General features: G+C 33.9%; 1 protein-coding gene across 10 annotated transcripts in view; it reads right to left on the reverse strand.

Annotated features, from left to right (window-relative positions):
* The window catches only part of blmh (bleomycin hydrolase), a 60,065-nt gene that overhangs the window by 3,567 nt on the left and 38,986 nt on the right, over nt 1–17,512 (reverse strand). For 2 of the 10 annotated variants that reach the window (XR_015508381.1, XR_015508377.1), the window contains exons 12-15: nt 13,294–13,484; nt 13,058–13,202; nt 6,655–6,724; nt 6,021–6,212 (exon numbers count right to left, since the gene is read on the reverse strand). Coding sequence is in view for 3 of the 10 variants with exons in the window: in XM_087282489.1 (XP_087138615.1) it covers nt 13,336–13,484 (149 nt within the window). In the remaining 7 variants the exon portion in view is untranslated. 10 annotated transcript variants of the gene reach the window in all.

Here is a 17,512-nt window from a genome sequence, read left to right on the forward strand (position 1 = left end):
ATTCTGACTTCAACTGTAAATATATATATATATATATATATATATATATATATATATATATATACATATACATACATACACGTCAAAAATTTGAATATGTAATCAAAAAAGCATTTAGCTTATATTAATTTATATGAATATAACAAATAATTGAAAAAAATGATTTATGACATTATTTCGATGTCAAATATATTTGTGTGTATTTTTTAATATAGGGTAGCACTTTATAATAACTACACTCTATGAATCGTTTATTAAGCATTGGCAAAAAGTTAATTCATTATCTGTGAAGCATTATCTCTAATTGGTTTTGGTTTTATTTGTATTAGTATTGTAAACATTAAATAAAAGTTAAAAATTTTTGTTATTTTTTTAATAAATTAAGTTTTTAGTAATGCTACTCCCAAAATTATTCTGCATAAATCCACAGATTTTTTTTTTTGCACAAAATTCCCAACAGAAATAGCAGAAATGTCTGCAGATTCTGTCTGGCACTACTTATAAGCACATGTATAATGAGCTTTATGATTGTTTTTGCATAATTTGTAAATAATGCAATACTTAAGTAATAAAAAAATTATCATTACAAACTAGTTATTTAAGAATAATTGGTGATATTTGAAGATAATTTGGAATGCGTAATTAAATGTTGAATAAACTATTCAAACTAACATTCATTTATTTTATTATGATATACTAATAGTTAATTTGCATGTTAATAAATGCTTTATGAAGTCAACTTCATCCAGTTTTGACCCAATCTAAAGTAATGACTATTTATGCTTTATAAATGACAATTAAAGGCTCAGTTATATTCTAAACAGGAAAAAGAAAATAAATTACTTCAATCATTTCTATTCATTTGAAGAGACACAAATGAAACTATCAAATGACAAAATAAATCTTTGCAATCTTATAAAAAAAATTACTGTGCAGTTTCAACTTTACTAAGTAAGTTTGAAATGTATCATAATGTATAGTTAAATTAATATAGTGTTGTTTTATCTAATTAATTTATTTGTATTTATTTCTAACTGCATTTTGACACTCCTGTTATTCTGTAATGTTTGAAGTTTACAGTTATTTTATTATTTAGATAGGATTGCAAACCTGTGATGCTAAGCCTTTAATTGTCATTTATAAAGAATTTACAAAGCATAGTCCTCACTAGATTGTCACAAAAAATAATAAACTATTTGCTAATTCTTAAAAGACAAATCAGAGTGTGTAGTTATTATAAAGTGTTACCATATATGGATTATAACATTTATTACAAAATAAGACAAGACAAAATAAACTTAAAGACAAAGATATCATAAAAATTTAAGACAAAATTAAATAAAAATGTCAGTGAAAAGCATTATCAAGTAACAATTATATGTTAACATTAATTAATAATATAGAACTTTGCAACTAATTTAGATTGATTATTGAATAAATTAAAAATCTCATCTCAGGTACCACAACTAAGATAAAACAATTTTGATTTTAATTTAACATCAACTAAGAAAAATAACTCATTTTGAAATGTTTTCACTGTTAGTTTATGTTATCTAATATAGTTAACTACTCAAAACAAACTGATCCATATTGCAAATTGCCTATATATGTAGTTAGAAGCGTTATACATTATACAACCTGCATTATACAGTATGTAAACAATTTAAATAAAAAAGCACTCAAAAATGACTTTTGCTGCTTTTTAAAACTAATAATTTAAAATGAGTTGAAACAACGTAATTCTTATGTTTTTTGGGACATCTTAATTGTTTTTCAATCCACTTAAATGTGTAAAAAGGGATTTTTACTGTGCAAATAAATGTATATTACACTCAAAAGCATTACTTTAGATCAATGTTTTTTTAAGGTGACTTTAGTCAAGTGTGTCCACACTTTTTACACTGTATAATGTACAAACACTGATCTTGCTCATTGTACACAGACTAAATACAGGTAAAATATAGACCTTGTTTGTGAATTTATCTCGAAGTGCCATGGCAAATAAGTGAATTAGACACACAGTTGAGAGTCTAATTGTAAACAAGATTTTAGAGATAAATATGAACGCAACATGGTTTCCAGAAGGACTTTTAAATTATGCATCATCTAACAACTACATACGAAAACAAAAAGGGTTGAATCAACAGGACAGGATAAATTCATTACAATTCTCTTCTCCTGAATGATCTGCTTACCAGAAATAACACTAAGATTAGTGACAGACACAATACATATCCATTATGAAAATGAGACGCCACATTACAACACAACTGACAACAAAGCTTCATCAGTATAAGCAATGATTTTTTTCTATGTATAGCATCGCACATAATTAAAGTGAAGTTCTTTTCCTGAATAAAAGCCATCACCTCAGGGCAAAAGTACAGGTAAACCACAAACATACAAAACAAATAATGCAAGATTTGCATTTTGGAACACAGAGGAAGTAGGTCAGAAAATTCAAGCGCAATAATGCTACATAGACTCTTTTTATAGTTTTAAATTTTAATTCTAAATTATTCTGTTTGAGTAATTATAAAATTAAATCAAAACTGATTTTCCTGGTGCAGACTGTCTAAATGCTCACTGTGTAGTACAAATTGTAATTTGGCATGCAAGTACCAAAGTAGTTTGTAATATGAAAATCTGTTTATCAGACATTTGTTCGTGTGTCTACAGAAATACTATTCTTACAAAAGAGACACTTGTTTAGGTGGGATATTAGTATATTCCTTAAAAACCTAAAAATATGGAGGTATATCAAAGCACTGATGTTTGCTTACAAAGCGATTTCTGGCTGCGCCCCTTCTTATCTGCTCTCACTTCTGCAGATTTAAAGGCCCTCCAGAAACTTGCGTTCTGTGAATGAACGTCACCTCGTGGTTCCATCCCAAAGAGGGAAGAAAACGCCTTGTCCTCATTTGTAAGTCGCTTTGGATAAAAGCGTCTGCTAAATGACTAAATGTAAATGTAAAATGCTTTTATGCATTCCTGGAAGTAGACTTTAAATTAGACTAAATACAATTGGTTTATACGTAATGCCTTAAAACATTATTCAAAAACCTTTCTATATATATTATAAACTTATATTATCATTTTCATGTAGTTACAAGTCAGCTTTAACAAGTCACTTTTTTTGTTTAACAAGCTGTTCAAAAGTTAGATTAACAAAATAAAACAGGAGCCTGAACCTGATTGTTTTAAAATAGGATACATAAGAAATTATTTAAAATCTACTTTTACTGCATATATTTAATGTTTACAATTTAATGGGGAAAGAAGCAGTGCAAAAAATACATGGGAATTCTTGTATTCACTTACAAGTACACATATAGAGCCTTTCAGTGTGGTCATGTCATTGGCCCATAAACATTTCCTGATTGTTATCAAACTAACAACTGTAACAAGAGGCAATTCATTCATAACTTAATGCTAAAACAGCTTTCATAACATTATTTATCAATATGTGGCTCTTTTTGGATTCTCTGATCATAGTCATGACAACTTATGTTTTTAGTTCATTATAACTTATTAAACTAAGTTATTTATGTTCTAACTTAATTTTAAAAGTTACACAAGTTGTTTTAAAATAATAATAATATAAGTTCAATGGACTCAAGGTTAATAATTTAGGCAACCAGGATTTATTTTTATTTTTTTACAGTGTATAGAAATAAAAAATGTAAAACAGGAAATGCATTGGGACCGTTGTTTTTGTTTACATCCCTCAAAATGGTCTATAAAATGAAAAATACAAACTAGTGTACTGTAGTTCAAGTATATTTGGGTACTATATTGTACTTACTGTTGTAAATACTTTGAAATATATATATATATATATATATATATATATATATATATATATATATATATATATATATATATATATATATATATATATATATATATATATATATATATATATGTATATATATATATATATATATATATATATATATATATATATATGTATATATATATATGTATATATATATATATATATATATATATATATATATATATATATATATATATATATATATATATATATATATATATATATATATATATATATATATATATATATATATATAAATACAAAGCGGACTAATTTAGTAATTAAACACTCACAAATAGGCATGGGTCGGTATAAGATTCTGAATGTATAATAACCTCAGATAACAATATCATGGTTTACCGATATTGTGATTAAAATATAATCTTTGTAAATGTCAGAGTAAAAAACAAAAACTTTTTCCCCTTTGAACACAATATATTTTATTTTAAGAAACATTTATATTTTGGAATAGTAAACATGTCAGGCTAAATAGTTAAAATAAATCATTAACAGATTTTTACACAAAAACGGCATATTTGGATATCTTTTCTGCTGGAAATACTGTTGTTCTAAAAAACAAAACAAAACGTAAAAAAAAAAAAAAAAAAAACTTACACATACCTTAGAAACGGTATTACAGAAAATGTTGGTGGTTTTAAAACCTTGACTTTTCCAAACCGCGGTATACATTGAAAACAGTTATCGGCCCATGCCTACTTACAAATTGAACATTTATGAGTACGCTAATAATGCATTGATATTAGCAGAGTTACTACACATGTATACTTCACTTAAACTTACTTTAATTAACTATAAGAATTGCTTCGTATCCTTCATCACATAACGTTCCACTTGACGACAACAAAAGTGTCCAAATCTGTCCTGTTTTTACAGCACTATTACAACCCATCAACCAGGTAATAAAAATGAACATGCAACACAGTTGACACCTTACCTAATCCCTGATGTATTTTTGTCATTTTCAAGTGTCTGTCTAGACAATGACAGCTACTGACAGACCAAGACAGAAGTCATTAAAAATAGAATAACCTGATTAAAGATGATAAAATAGCAAAGAACACAGGAACAAGCACATATCTATCTATCTATCTATCTATCTATCTATCTATCTATCTATCTATCTATCTATCTATCTATCTATCTATCTATCTATCTATCTATCTATCTATCTATCTATCTATATATCTAATATATATATATATATTTTTGCTTTAAACCAAACCTTTCATGCACTTTCCAGATTTTTTTCCCCTTCCATACTTCTTTGTTAATGATGAGATTTGGCTAGTTTTTATATTTATTTATTTATTTATTGAGATTCAAGATCTCACGAGCGAGGTCTTGGAGGAAACAGAGGCCTCTACAGTGTATTACAAAACTGCAAACAAATATAACCCATTTTACACACTAAAAACATAAAGAATATACACTCACCAGCCACTTTATTGGATACACCTGTCCAGGTGACATGCATTTAGGCATGTAGACATGCTCAAGATGATCAACTGAATTTCAAATCGAGCATTAGAATGGGGAAGAAAGGTGATTTAATTGACTTTGAACGTGACATGATAGTTGGTGCCGGGCTGGTCTGAGTATTTCAGAAACTACTGATCTACTGGGATTTTCACACACAACCATCTCTAGGATTACAGAGAAGGGTCTGGAAAAAAAATCCAGTGAATGGCAGTTCTGTGGGCGCAAATGCCTTGTTGATGTCAGAGGTCGTAGGAAAATGGCCAGACTGGTTTGAGCTGACAGTAAGGCAACAGTAACTCAAATAATTACTCGTTACAACTGAGGCATAAAGAAGAGCATCTCTGAAAGCACAAAATGTCAAACCTTGAGGCAGATGGGCTACAGCAGCAGAATAAAACACCGGGTGTCCACTCCTGTCAGCTAAGAACAGGAAACCGAGGCTACAGTTTGCAGGCTCACCAAAATTGGACAATAGAAGATTGGAAAAAAAAAGTATGGGGTGTCTCAATTTTTGCTGCAACATTTGGATAGCAGGGTCAGAATTTGATGTCAACAACATGAAAGCATGGCACCATCCACCTTTCAGGCTGGTGATGGCAGTGTAATGGTGTGGGGGATAGTTTCTTGGCACACTTTAAGCCCATTAGTACTAGTTGAGCATCTTGTTAATGCCACAGCCTACCTGAGTATTGTTGCTGATCATCTCCATTGCTTTATGACCACAGGGTACCCATCTTCTGATGACTACTTCCAGCAAGATAACGCGCCATGTCATAAAGTGTGAAACATCTCAGACTGATTTCTTGAATATGACAATGAGTTTGCTGTACTCAAATGGCCTCCACAGTCACCAGGGCTCAATCCAACAGAGAACCTTTGAGAAATGGTAGAACGGGAGATTCGCATCATGGACGTGCAGCCGGCAAATCTGCAGCAACTGCATGATGCTACCATGTCAATATGGACCAAAATCTCTAAGGAGGATTTCTATTGTCTTGTTAAGTCTATGCTATGAAGGATGAAGGCAGTTTTAAATGCAAAGGGGTAAAACCCGGTACTAGTTAGTTGTACCTAATAAAGTGGCCGGTGAATATATTTTAGCTTAGTTTAAAATGTCTTGCTTAATTAAATGTTTTTTCTCTGTAAACAGACTATGTGTACAAATTCACTGACATTACTATGGCACAGACAAAAATACTTATTAAAAGGTGGTCAGTGGATTTATCAATACGTCTGACATTATTTAAATTCAACACATTTTTGTTAATGACCTGCTAAGCCTACAAACGAGTAAAGATATTGAAAGCATAACCTACCTTGCAGACGTCAGGCTGTCTTCTGCAGTTCTTGCTAATTTGACGCTTTATTGTAGCATCCCTCAGGGCCCTAGATGGGAGGGAACATGCAACAATACAAACAAATTCTGACACTCCTTTTTTTTCATACACTCACTTAAGCAAACACAAATCAAGAGGTTTGGCTGAGGATCCAATACATCCAGTTTTCTTTGGTTTACCCATCTAAAGATTCTGATAAAATACAGTCTAAAAGCTCAACACAATGCTGTCTTGGTCTTACCTAATAACTGCTACAATCACTTGAAAACGCACACGCTCTTGTTGAAGAATCTCTCTAACAGACGTACTACAAATACACTTACAGTGTGGTGAACAGCAAGTCTTTCCAATCTGTCTGAGCTAGTAGGTTAATCCGCAGCAAGTCCAATGTACTGAAAGGCAGGCGGGAAACGGAGAGGTGGGGTGGAGGTGTTTAAACTAGGTTTTTAAGGAGGGAAATAAGAAGCTTAGATTGTGGTCTGTGACAAACGCACTCCCCCTTTAACTTTCTTCTTTCCAAACAGTGGCAGATCGGGATGTGAAAGAATTGAGGACACAAACATCAAGTCAAGAGCCTCCATCCCGCTTCAACCCTCAATAAGAGAGTTCTTGGAATCGTTCAGTGTTGAGAGGAGGACTCGGAGGTATAATTGTTTCTTGGGACGGCCAACAAAAAGGTAACGTTCCCTCTAAGCTCTTTAGAAGCCTTTCCACACATTTTCATCTTTTCGTGAGGCCCGGGTATTTCCTACATTCACAAAGTTCAAAGAGGTACTGTCTCTCCATGGTAGAGGAAAAATTGTGTTAAATCCATGCAAAATAGTCTGAAAATAAAATTTATAGCCCATTGTTGGAACGTGATCAGTCTTACAAATGGTAACAAGGCAAACTGCTTTGGCAAAATAACAATGCGGTTTTAAAAAATGATTAAAATGATCAAGAGGTTTTCTAGCAAATGATTTTTTTAGAGAGTCATCTGCTTTGTGATGTAACCTGGTGAACAGCCAAAAGTCTGCAGGTCTTCAGTTAATACATCAGAGTCTAATCCTCAACAGACCTTTTCTATTTTACTCAGAAACCTTTTTTTTTTTCAAGAATGTGATATCTTAAAGGCCAACATTAAAGCACATTTAATAGTAAATTGTGAATGCACAACATGTGTAGGTAAAAAGTGACAACAGAAACCAACTAGGCATAGGGCAATAACCAGTTTTAAGGTTTCCTTGGTTTAAAAGTCAAAGTTTTAAAACCACTGACATTTTCAGTTTTATCATTTATATATAAGGTTTTTTTTTGTGTTTTCTATGGCTATTTTATTTAGTTTTTTTAAGGTAACAGTGCACTCAAAAATGTTTTGCTCTTTGTTCAAATTACCTATTTAAAATAAGCTGAAACAACACAATTATTGAGTTTGTGATTGAGTATATGTTCAATCCAATTGAATTTGTCAAAACTAATATTATAACTTAATTCCTTCATGTTGTCCCAACACAAATCGATTGTGTGGAACCCAGCATTATTTTTTTACTGTTTAACTCCATCAGCGCACAATTCAGGAAACATCTGAAAAAGAGAAAGCATGCTATAGGCCTGAACAGTGTAGTGGCTTACTTTATATCAAACGAAAAAAGAGATATCCAAAAAAGCCTTTTAAAATAAAGAAATCTGTGCTTTAAAACTTATAAAGATAGTAGGAGTCAGTGATGAGTTTGAATTATTTAGCCGGACATTTTCCAAATTGTTTTAAATGTTTCTTAAAATAGAATATGTTGTGTTCCATATGGAAAACGTAGTTATTTTATACCCAGGCATTTAAAAATAACATATTTTGAAGCAGTAATCACAATACCGTGATATTTTTATCCAAGAATTATACCGTCAGAATCTTATTCCGGCCCATGCTTTAAACCAACTAAAGTAAAAAATTTGCTTTTCTTAAAAATAAATACAGGAAAATTCAATAAATACAGTAAAATGTATGTTAAATAAAATAAGTATTAAAATATTTAGCTGTACTTAAACAAATAGACATTGAGGACCAGTTTGAGCAGTGTAGAGAACTTTCACATGCGTTTGAGCCTCCCGACAACTTTACCTTAAATATCAGTTCATTATTCCCAGGTTGGAGGAAAGTCCTTACCCAAGGTGGAGGAGTTCAAGTATCTTGGGTTTTTTCATGAGTGAGGAAAGGATGGAACGTGAGATTGACAGGCGGATTGGTGCAGCGGCAGCAGTAATGTGGTCGATGTATCGTTCCGTTGTGATAAAGAAGGAGCTGAACCGAAAGACAAAGCTCTCAATTTACAGGTTAATGTACGTTCCTACTCTCACCTATAGTCATGACCAAAAGCACAAGGTCTTGGATACAAGCGGCCGAAATCAATTTCCTTCACGGGGTTGCAGGGCGCACCCTTATAGATAGGGTGAAAAGCTCTGTCACCTGGGAGGAGCTCGGAGTAGAGCCGCTGCTTCTCCACATCGAGAGATGTCAGCTGAGGTAGCTTGGGCATCTTTTCCACCGGGAAGCATCTGGGAAGACCCAGGACACACTGAAGTAACTATATGTCTCTCGGCTGGCTTGGGAACACCTGAGGATACTGCCAGAGGAGCTGGAGGAAATGTCTGGGGAGAGGAAAGTCTGGAGGTCTCTCCTGAGACTGTTGCCCACGTGACCCGGCCCAAGAAAAGCAGATGAAAATGAAAATGAATGAATATTTCTCATAACATATCAGGTGGAAACTGGTAACTTTGGAACAGACGTGGACTTCCTATACATCTTACAATTATTTTCTCTAGTTTTATCCAAAACTGCTATCTTGGAATGTCTTAAAAATAATAATAAATAAAAACATTTATAAACTTATGGTGCATGTTTGTCGGAGGCTCAATTGTTTAGTTATAAATCGAGACGCTGGGAGTGCAACTAGGTTTATGGAGTCCTGCAGCTTACCTTAGTTCCGAAGGTAAACATAAGAAAAGGTTTTCTAATGTTACTGGCTCGTTGATGTTCGTTTGTATGTCTTTATTATTTTTTTATTATTATATTAGGCAGTGTATTTAGGGCTTGTTAAAATAGGTTTATAAAAATATATAGAATTGTGTTTAAACAATTACATCTGTATTTGGCATAAAAATCAAGGGAAAAAATAGACATTTTAAAACTTAATAGAATCTAAAATAAAAAAGAAAGCTGGACATTCTCCTATAAGTACTTGCTTAACATGACTATAAATTCGTTTTCATTCAGCATGCTTACAGAATAAGTTGTCTGCATCTTTTTTCCTATGTGGGTGTAATTAAGGGGAATTAACTCCTCCTAATTAGATTTAACACACAGATGCTGACTCAATTCAATTTGTTCAAGTTTAATTACATATCGATCTCTAATGTCCCTTTATAACTGGCTGAATTTATAATCTGAATTGACAGCAGCAGAGGTAAGATGGCTTTTAAAAAACAAGTGCATCAGGAGTTCATATGCAACATTCTCTCAAGCCATGCTCTCATCTGAACTTCAACAAGTAACGTCACAGATCTCAAGCCGCGATTCAACATCTGCTGCTCTCAGAGTCTTTCAGTGGGATCTGAAATAATCCTGTCTGTTGGTGGTGACCGTTGCACTTAGACTATAGCTGCATCTTTGTCAGTTCCCTAGATCGTGCACACAAATTTGGCCACTTATGAGGATACATATAGGATACACTGAGTGTGACATGAGAACGTCCTCATTGTACATCAAAACTGCAATAAACAGAATAATTCATATTTTATATAATTCATCATAATTCACTTTATGAAGTTTTAAAGGGACAATACTCAACATATATGAGTAAACCCCTCACAGATCTCTCATTTAAATGGCTATTTTCTAAAGGAAGCTAAACAATATTATATTTGTGCATATATATTAGATGAGTTAGTATTGAAGCCAAATCTGAAGCTTATCTAACAAAATAACTTATGATAATTAGTACACCCAAATTTATGTTAGGGTAAAATATTAAATAAAAAAAAATTCCAGAGCAAAAATCAAGAGAAACAAACAAAATTTTGTAGTTTGTAATTTTTTTCCCTAATATTTTACAAAAATTTTAACTTTCTATTTTCTTAAGATGTTTGCTGACTAAAATATTTTAATAAATATATCTGTTTAATAAATCTGTTTTGTTCAAATGCACCAAAAAATTAACAATATTCACTAAGAAATGGATAAAAATCATCCATCAATCAAAGTTCATATTTATAATGTGGTGTACTTAATTATGTTGAGCATTGTATATGTTATGGCTAAATAACTTGATTATTTCATGTACTAGCAACATTCGACAATTAAATAATTTTAAATGTTTGCTAGATTGTTGTCTAGCTATCTTCGTTTGTGTTAAATAAAAATGCATAAGTTTTATTTATGTATTTTTTTTTTTAGATAAATGTCTTTCGTTAGCGTTTATTTTGATGATTTGGTTCACGTAATTCTTGTTTCATACTTCCAAAGAAATTTGTGATTTAGACAGCACTAATAATGGCCTCATGACTGAACACTACTGAGTCACAACCTGATGCCGAGTTCAAACTGTACGATTTTCAAAATAGCCATGTGTCAGATATTTTCACACTGCATGACTATCTAAGTTAGCGTTTAGTCACTGCTCTGTTAACACTGCAAGATAGTTTATTTATAACCATTTTTGCAGCTCGTTTAAATACACTATGAACAGCAGCTACACTAATTATTTTCTTTATCCTCTTTTCCATCTGGGCATAGTCATTCCGAAACCCCTAGAGATTGTGCAATGCACATGTGATGCGATCCAAGACCTGTGAAGAGATAAACCCAAGGTATCCATAATCCTGGACCAGGCTGTATCCTGAGCTGATGCTGTGGTCGTCATGGAGTGCATGAGACCAGCCGCGTTTCCACTATCGCGCCTAAAGTGAGCGAGCCAAGGCCAGTCGCGTTTCCACTGTCACTTCCGAGTGCTAAACAGGTCAACTGGGGCTTCGGGGCAGAGTGAAAGGAGAGGCGGAGTGCAGACACAGTTTTCCGATCGCACACGAGTACATGCGGCAAATATAAATAAATAAGGGAAAGAAAACATCTAGCCTTATTGGCTGGGGTCTTTTTGCGTATGATCGCCCTTATGTTCCCCTTTTAAATGTAAGGCTGTTGCATAAAATAATAAAGTTTTAATTTATAAGTGACTTTTCTTTGCTGCGTCCTCCTTGATGTTTCAATAACGCATAATAATCTTTAGACCATATTAAAGACACAGCAGACAGTAAAGTTTTTCAAGAGTTTTTGTCAAGTTTAAAAGGTGTGCTTGTGCGCGTTTAGATGCCTGTATGCGTGTGTGAGACCGAGGGAAAGAGCACTCCCTTCACAGCTCTGTTGATGCCGCGCAGCTTTTTTCTTTTTGTTATGAGTCTAGTTTCTAGTTTTTTTTCACCTGCACTATTGTCAAATGGTGACGTTTTTTTTCTGAAAAGAAGCCCTTTTAACTTTTTCCCGAACCTCTCGCTGGCCTGCAGATACCCATACTAGTGGATGCTGCTTACTCATTGGCGGTAGGTAATGGGCTATATGCACACAGACTTTTAATTTTCAGCAGGGCAGCCCTATGGCTTCAAGTAAACTGTCTTTCCATTACAAAACTGTCACGTTTAAAATCAGCGATCTTCGCTGCCTGTTAGATATATGATATGATATAAGTGGGTCTCAGATCGGACAGGAAGCCCTGCATTTAATTCCAGTTCCCCCACCATGTCTTTAAAATATGACCCTTTATTTGACCCCAGTATTTTCAATGGAACTTCTGTTGCTACTGACGGCACTAGCGGTTACAACGCTCTTGTATATCTTTTTACGCTTAAACAACTAAATGAATGCTTGAGTCTATTTAACTGAGGATTTTGTAATTACATTACAACATCAGTGCTTTAAAAACAACCTTGTGAAATTGGAAATAGTCACATTAGGCTTTCATCGGAAGTTTATCGTTGGTTTTAAACTCTAGCCGTGCTTAGAGCTTATCAGCGATGTTATTTTCAATCAGTACACATTTTACATGGCATGATTCTGAATCACCAACAGCTCCAGGTATTTAGCATCCCAAATATCTCACGGATATCAGCGAATTATTGGTGATTCTCTCAGATCGTGACTTTAATAGTTCACACTTTGTTACTCACGTGAACAGGCTCTGATTTGCCTGTGATTTCAATCAGTTGTCTGCGATTTCTCAAAAACCTGTTGGCGAGTCAAAATCATGCAGTCTGAACTTAAAGCTGCATCAGAAAATTTCTCTACTATATAATAGGTGAAAAGGTATGTGAAGAAAGTAGCACATCTATTCATAAAACGCAAGATCCCTGGATAACATACCATTTCCGGCGAGATTCTGGTGTACCCAGTGGACTCTTCACTTGAGTATTTAAAGAATGCCACGGACTCCGTTAGGGGACGTTATTACAACCTGTTGGAAACCAGCATGCAAACGCAGCACTGAAATGACTCCACACTCAGACTCCTGTGATAATAAAAAAAGAGGCAAAAAAACTTTATTCTTTTTTTTTTCTAGACCAGGCTTGTTGTGAGAGATGGTGGGAGGGGGTTAAAACCAGCTGAAGGTGGAGTTGAGGAGATCAGACTGGCTCCTGTGGTTACGCCAGGGCTCCCATGGGGTCCCAGGCCGGGAGGACGACGGGGTCCTTCTGCATGACGTCCAGCACTTCAGGAGAGAGAAAACTCTTATCCACCACCACCTCGTACACGTACTCGGAGAACCACTCGTCTGTCATGATCAGATATCCTGCAGGAAGAGATGAGGCAAGGACAGCAGACAGAGATAAATGGCTAAAATGAAAGATGAGCAGAAGAAAGATAGCAAGACGGAGGAGTGGAACGCTGTTTAATTTGCTGCAGCAGAAGCTCTTGGACGAACGTCAGATCGCAATGCACTGTAGGACATCAGCCTACTGATTACTCATATATTCAGGAAAACAAAGATGGCACTGTTGAGAAAAAAATCACATTATATACCCTTTTCACAAGACGACGAGGACATGTTTCAATGGTCATCTGCATCTTAAATCCTTAAAGGTTTCAATAAGCTGAATTTTTTTAATACGCATGTACATTTAATAAGCTATACTTCATCATGCTATACAAAACTGTTAACGCTTTCGGCAAGGTGTTTCTAATGCTGCGTTTATGGACAGTACAGTAAAATTTGACATTAGCTATATTTCCATCCATGCAAATGCAAATTAAATGTATGCGCAAAACTGGAATATCGCATGAAAAGCGAATGCACTTAAAGCAACGTTGCTATTCAATGAGTCGGAGAATAAAATATTCACTTTCTGATAAAATGGCGTCAAAAAAGTAAAAACAAAATTAGTAGCTCAAATATATATGTTAAGGTACAAATATTAAATAAAAAATTCAAGAGCAAAATTCAAGAGAAACCAAAACTGTATTTTTCCCAATATTTTGCATAAATTTAAATGCTTTATGGTTCTATGTCGTTTGGTGACTAAAATATTATTTTAATAAATATATCCGTTTAACAAATCAGTTTTGTTTTCAAAAATATGACCTATATTCACTGAGAAATGGATAAAAATGTTCATTTTTTATAATGTGGTATACTCAGTTATGCTGCACATTGCATGTTAAGGCTAAATAGTTTGATTGTTTCCTATACCAGCAACATTTGAACCATTAAACAATTATAAATGTTTGCTAAAGTGTTGTTAACCTGTCAAGCTATCTTCGTTCGTGTTAAATATAAATGCCTTACAGATTGCTTTTACAAAAAGAATGAGTGGAATGAGTGGAAAACTGGAATATTGTATAAAAGCTGTGCGAATAATGTAGCGTTTTCATTCAACGAGTCAAAGAGAACATAATCGTCACATCCTGATAAACTGGTGCAAAAATCAAAAGTTAAACCGGAATTTGCCGTGTAGGAGAAGCTGCATCAATCTTTTCCTTATTTAATAAATGACTTATGCCTCAGAAGACAATGCAGACACGCAATGAACGCATGGTGGCCTTTAAAGGCATGAAACGTGGAGCTCAGATTCTCTTGACAGTTCTGGAGTTCATTAATATAATAACACTGATACCGAAAAGATTAAGGTGTTTTAGAATGACCAAAACAACATTTCAGGTGTTTTACAGTGTGCTCAGCCTGCTGGTTTGTCCATTCACACACACTTTTATCATCACATGACCTCTTGTAACAAAATCATATGACTTTTCTTTTCAACGCGCTTACCGGAATTTGTTCAGTAAAAGTGTTTCCATCGTAGTTTATGAGCATCTTTTCTTTTTGAATAAAAAGTTTATCCTACTCAGTTATGCGCACATGTTTTTTATGCGCAGTTTTAAAACTAATGCGGATCTTGGCGTTTCAATCTGATTTATGCGCATATCCAAAAGTGGATGGAAACGTAGCTATAGTTCTCTCGACTCGCACCCAATTTTATTTTTTTTTTGAAAGTAGTGAAAACTCTTATCGTTTTTTTTCATTCTTTTTCGTTTTATTTGATCAAATCGTAATGCAAAAAATTTGTGGTACTCTCCCATTCACTGCACTCTGAAGTCTCATTTCAGAAATTCTCAATCAAGTTTGGCTCAGGACTCTGGGCTACCATTTCATTATGTTTTCAGCTTTAAAGGAACTATTTTATCTATTTGCTGTGTGTTGGGGCTCGTTTTCCTGCATGAAGATTCCTGACTGATTGGGCAATGAATGCATGGAAGAAACCATATGTTGCTAAAGGAGCTTCTGATAAATATTTGCATTCACTCTGGCATGTTGCTGTATAAAAGGACAAACTCCTGCTGCAGAAAACAAACCCCAAAGCAAGAAACTTCCTCCTCCACCTTTCACAAACTTCTTAACCCACTTCAGTCTTTCTTCAGTTTTACAACAAACAATGTTTCCCACTAGCAATTGATTCCATCTGTAGTGTTAAATCAAGCGTCCATTAAGATTCTCCGCATTATGCTGTACTCTCATGCATTTGTCTTTTGCGGATGACCAGCCATTTTAGGGTTCTTAAGTGAGCTATTGTAAAGATGCAGTATCCTAGAAGTCACATATTTAGAATGACCAACTTTAATTGCGATGGCTGACTTTCTTTTGTCTGTGGTACCTGAAAGTGTTTTCGAATTCTGACTAGCGATGGAGTACACAGTAAATGCAAAGGGATAGTTCACGCAAAAATGTTAATTTCCTCACTATTTACTCACACTCAAGCGGTACTAGCTTTTATGAATTGCTTTCTTTGGTTGAACACAAAACAAGATATGAAGAATGTTGGAAAAAACAGCCATTGACATTTATAGTAGAAACAAAAAATACTATAGAAGTCAATGGCTGCTGCTTTCCAACATTCTTAAAACTACCTTTTTTTGTTCAACAGAAGATAAAAATTCAGTTTCTTGAGTGTACGTAAACGGGAAAGAAATTGAATATTTGGGTGAAATATCCCTTTACAAATACTCTTTTACTCCTGTTAGCATAAGTTCAAATTATCCTGGTATTCACATCATTCAAATTGGTATTGCAACACTGACATTTCACAAAGGAAAACCTTTTTTTTTAATTTGTTTACCAAAAGTAACAATTTATAACTGAATTCAGAAATAATGTAAAATACATTACTGTTTCGCTAAATGAAATGAAACATTTACAAACAATAATAAGCACACTGTAATTCTCCTCACTCAAGTTGCAGCCCAAGACGTCTCACTCACATACGTAAACACAATGGGAAAACACTTTGAAAGTCTTTTATACAGTCTTGTTATTGGTTCTATAAGGTTATACTAGGTTTCTAGTTTTTAAATGGTCCGTCTGGAAACAAAGCCGCCTTGATGTCAAACTCCCTCATGGATGAAGAATGCCAGTGTGTTTACCACTGTCACAATGAATGCTTATCAGGATCAACTATATGTTTTCCTAAAATATCTGAGGTTTGCATCAGAGTTTCTTGATGACTTAAAGTGACATTCTTGAATATTTAATCTACTGATTGCACATCAAACCGTTATTGTAGGGATCCACTTTAGAATGTCATGCCTCTAAACATGGCACTGAAAACAAACATACAAACTTCACATGTTAGTCATACTGCCAATTGTGTGGTCCTTGGCCAATGAGAGCTTCAACAGAGGCTTCTGCTGCCAGTCTAATACTCACTCCTCAACAAACCACGCAACTGCACAACATTCAGAACAGAGTAAATATAGCCAATAGAAATCAGAATTACAATCATAGAGGACATTTGGGTTATTTTGGTCCATTTGTTCTGTTTTTCTTGGGGAAAACCTATTAAAGTCCAGACGTATTGAAGATATTCTATAAAATGTATATGAACAAGCAAACAAACTTGGACCCTGACGAGTCTTAAAGGGCGCTTATTTTACCCCTTTTTCAAGAATTAACATAAGTCTTAAGATAAGTAAAAACAATTGTAAACTTGTAAAACTCATTCTTGATCACATTTTATGATGATCACGGCGAGCTGAACAGATCTTTTATTCCTGGTTGCTTTGCACACATCTTGTCTTGTAGATATTTTTATACGCGCTACTACAAAGACATGTTAAGATGCCGCTGTCAAACAAATCGGTGGGAGGGGAAACCGCACTCTTACATCACGCTGCGGTCAGCTTCAAAATGGGAGGAGTTTGGATCCTATTTTAATGTCAGGAGACCTATTGTCTTTATTTCACCCCAATATGACTGAACACTATACCTACACACAGTTCTGTCCAAACAGCTTACAAAAGATGATTTCATTATAGGTGCCCTTTGAAATT

Source organism: Danio rerio, chromosome 15 (assembly GCF_052040795.2).
Source record: "Danio rerio strain M-AB ecotype USA chromosome 15, GRCz13ab, whole genome shotgun sequence".
Taxonomy (NCBI): domain Eukaryota; kingdom Metazoa; phylum Chordata; class Actinopteri; order Cypriniformes; family Danionidae; genus Danio; species Danio rerio.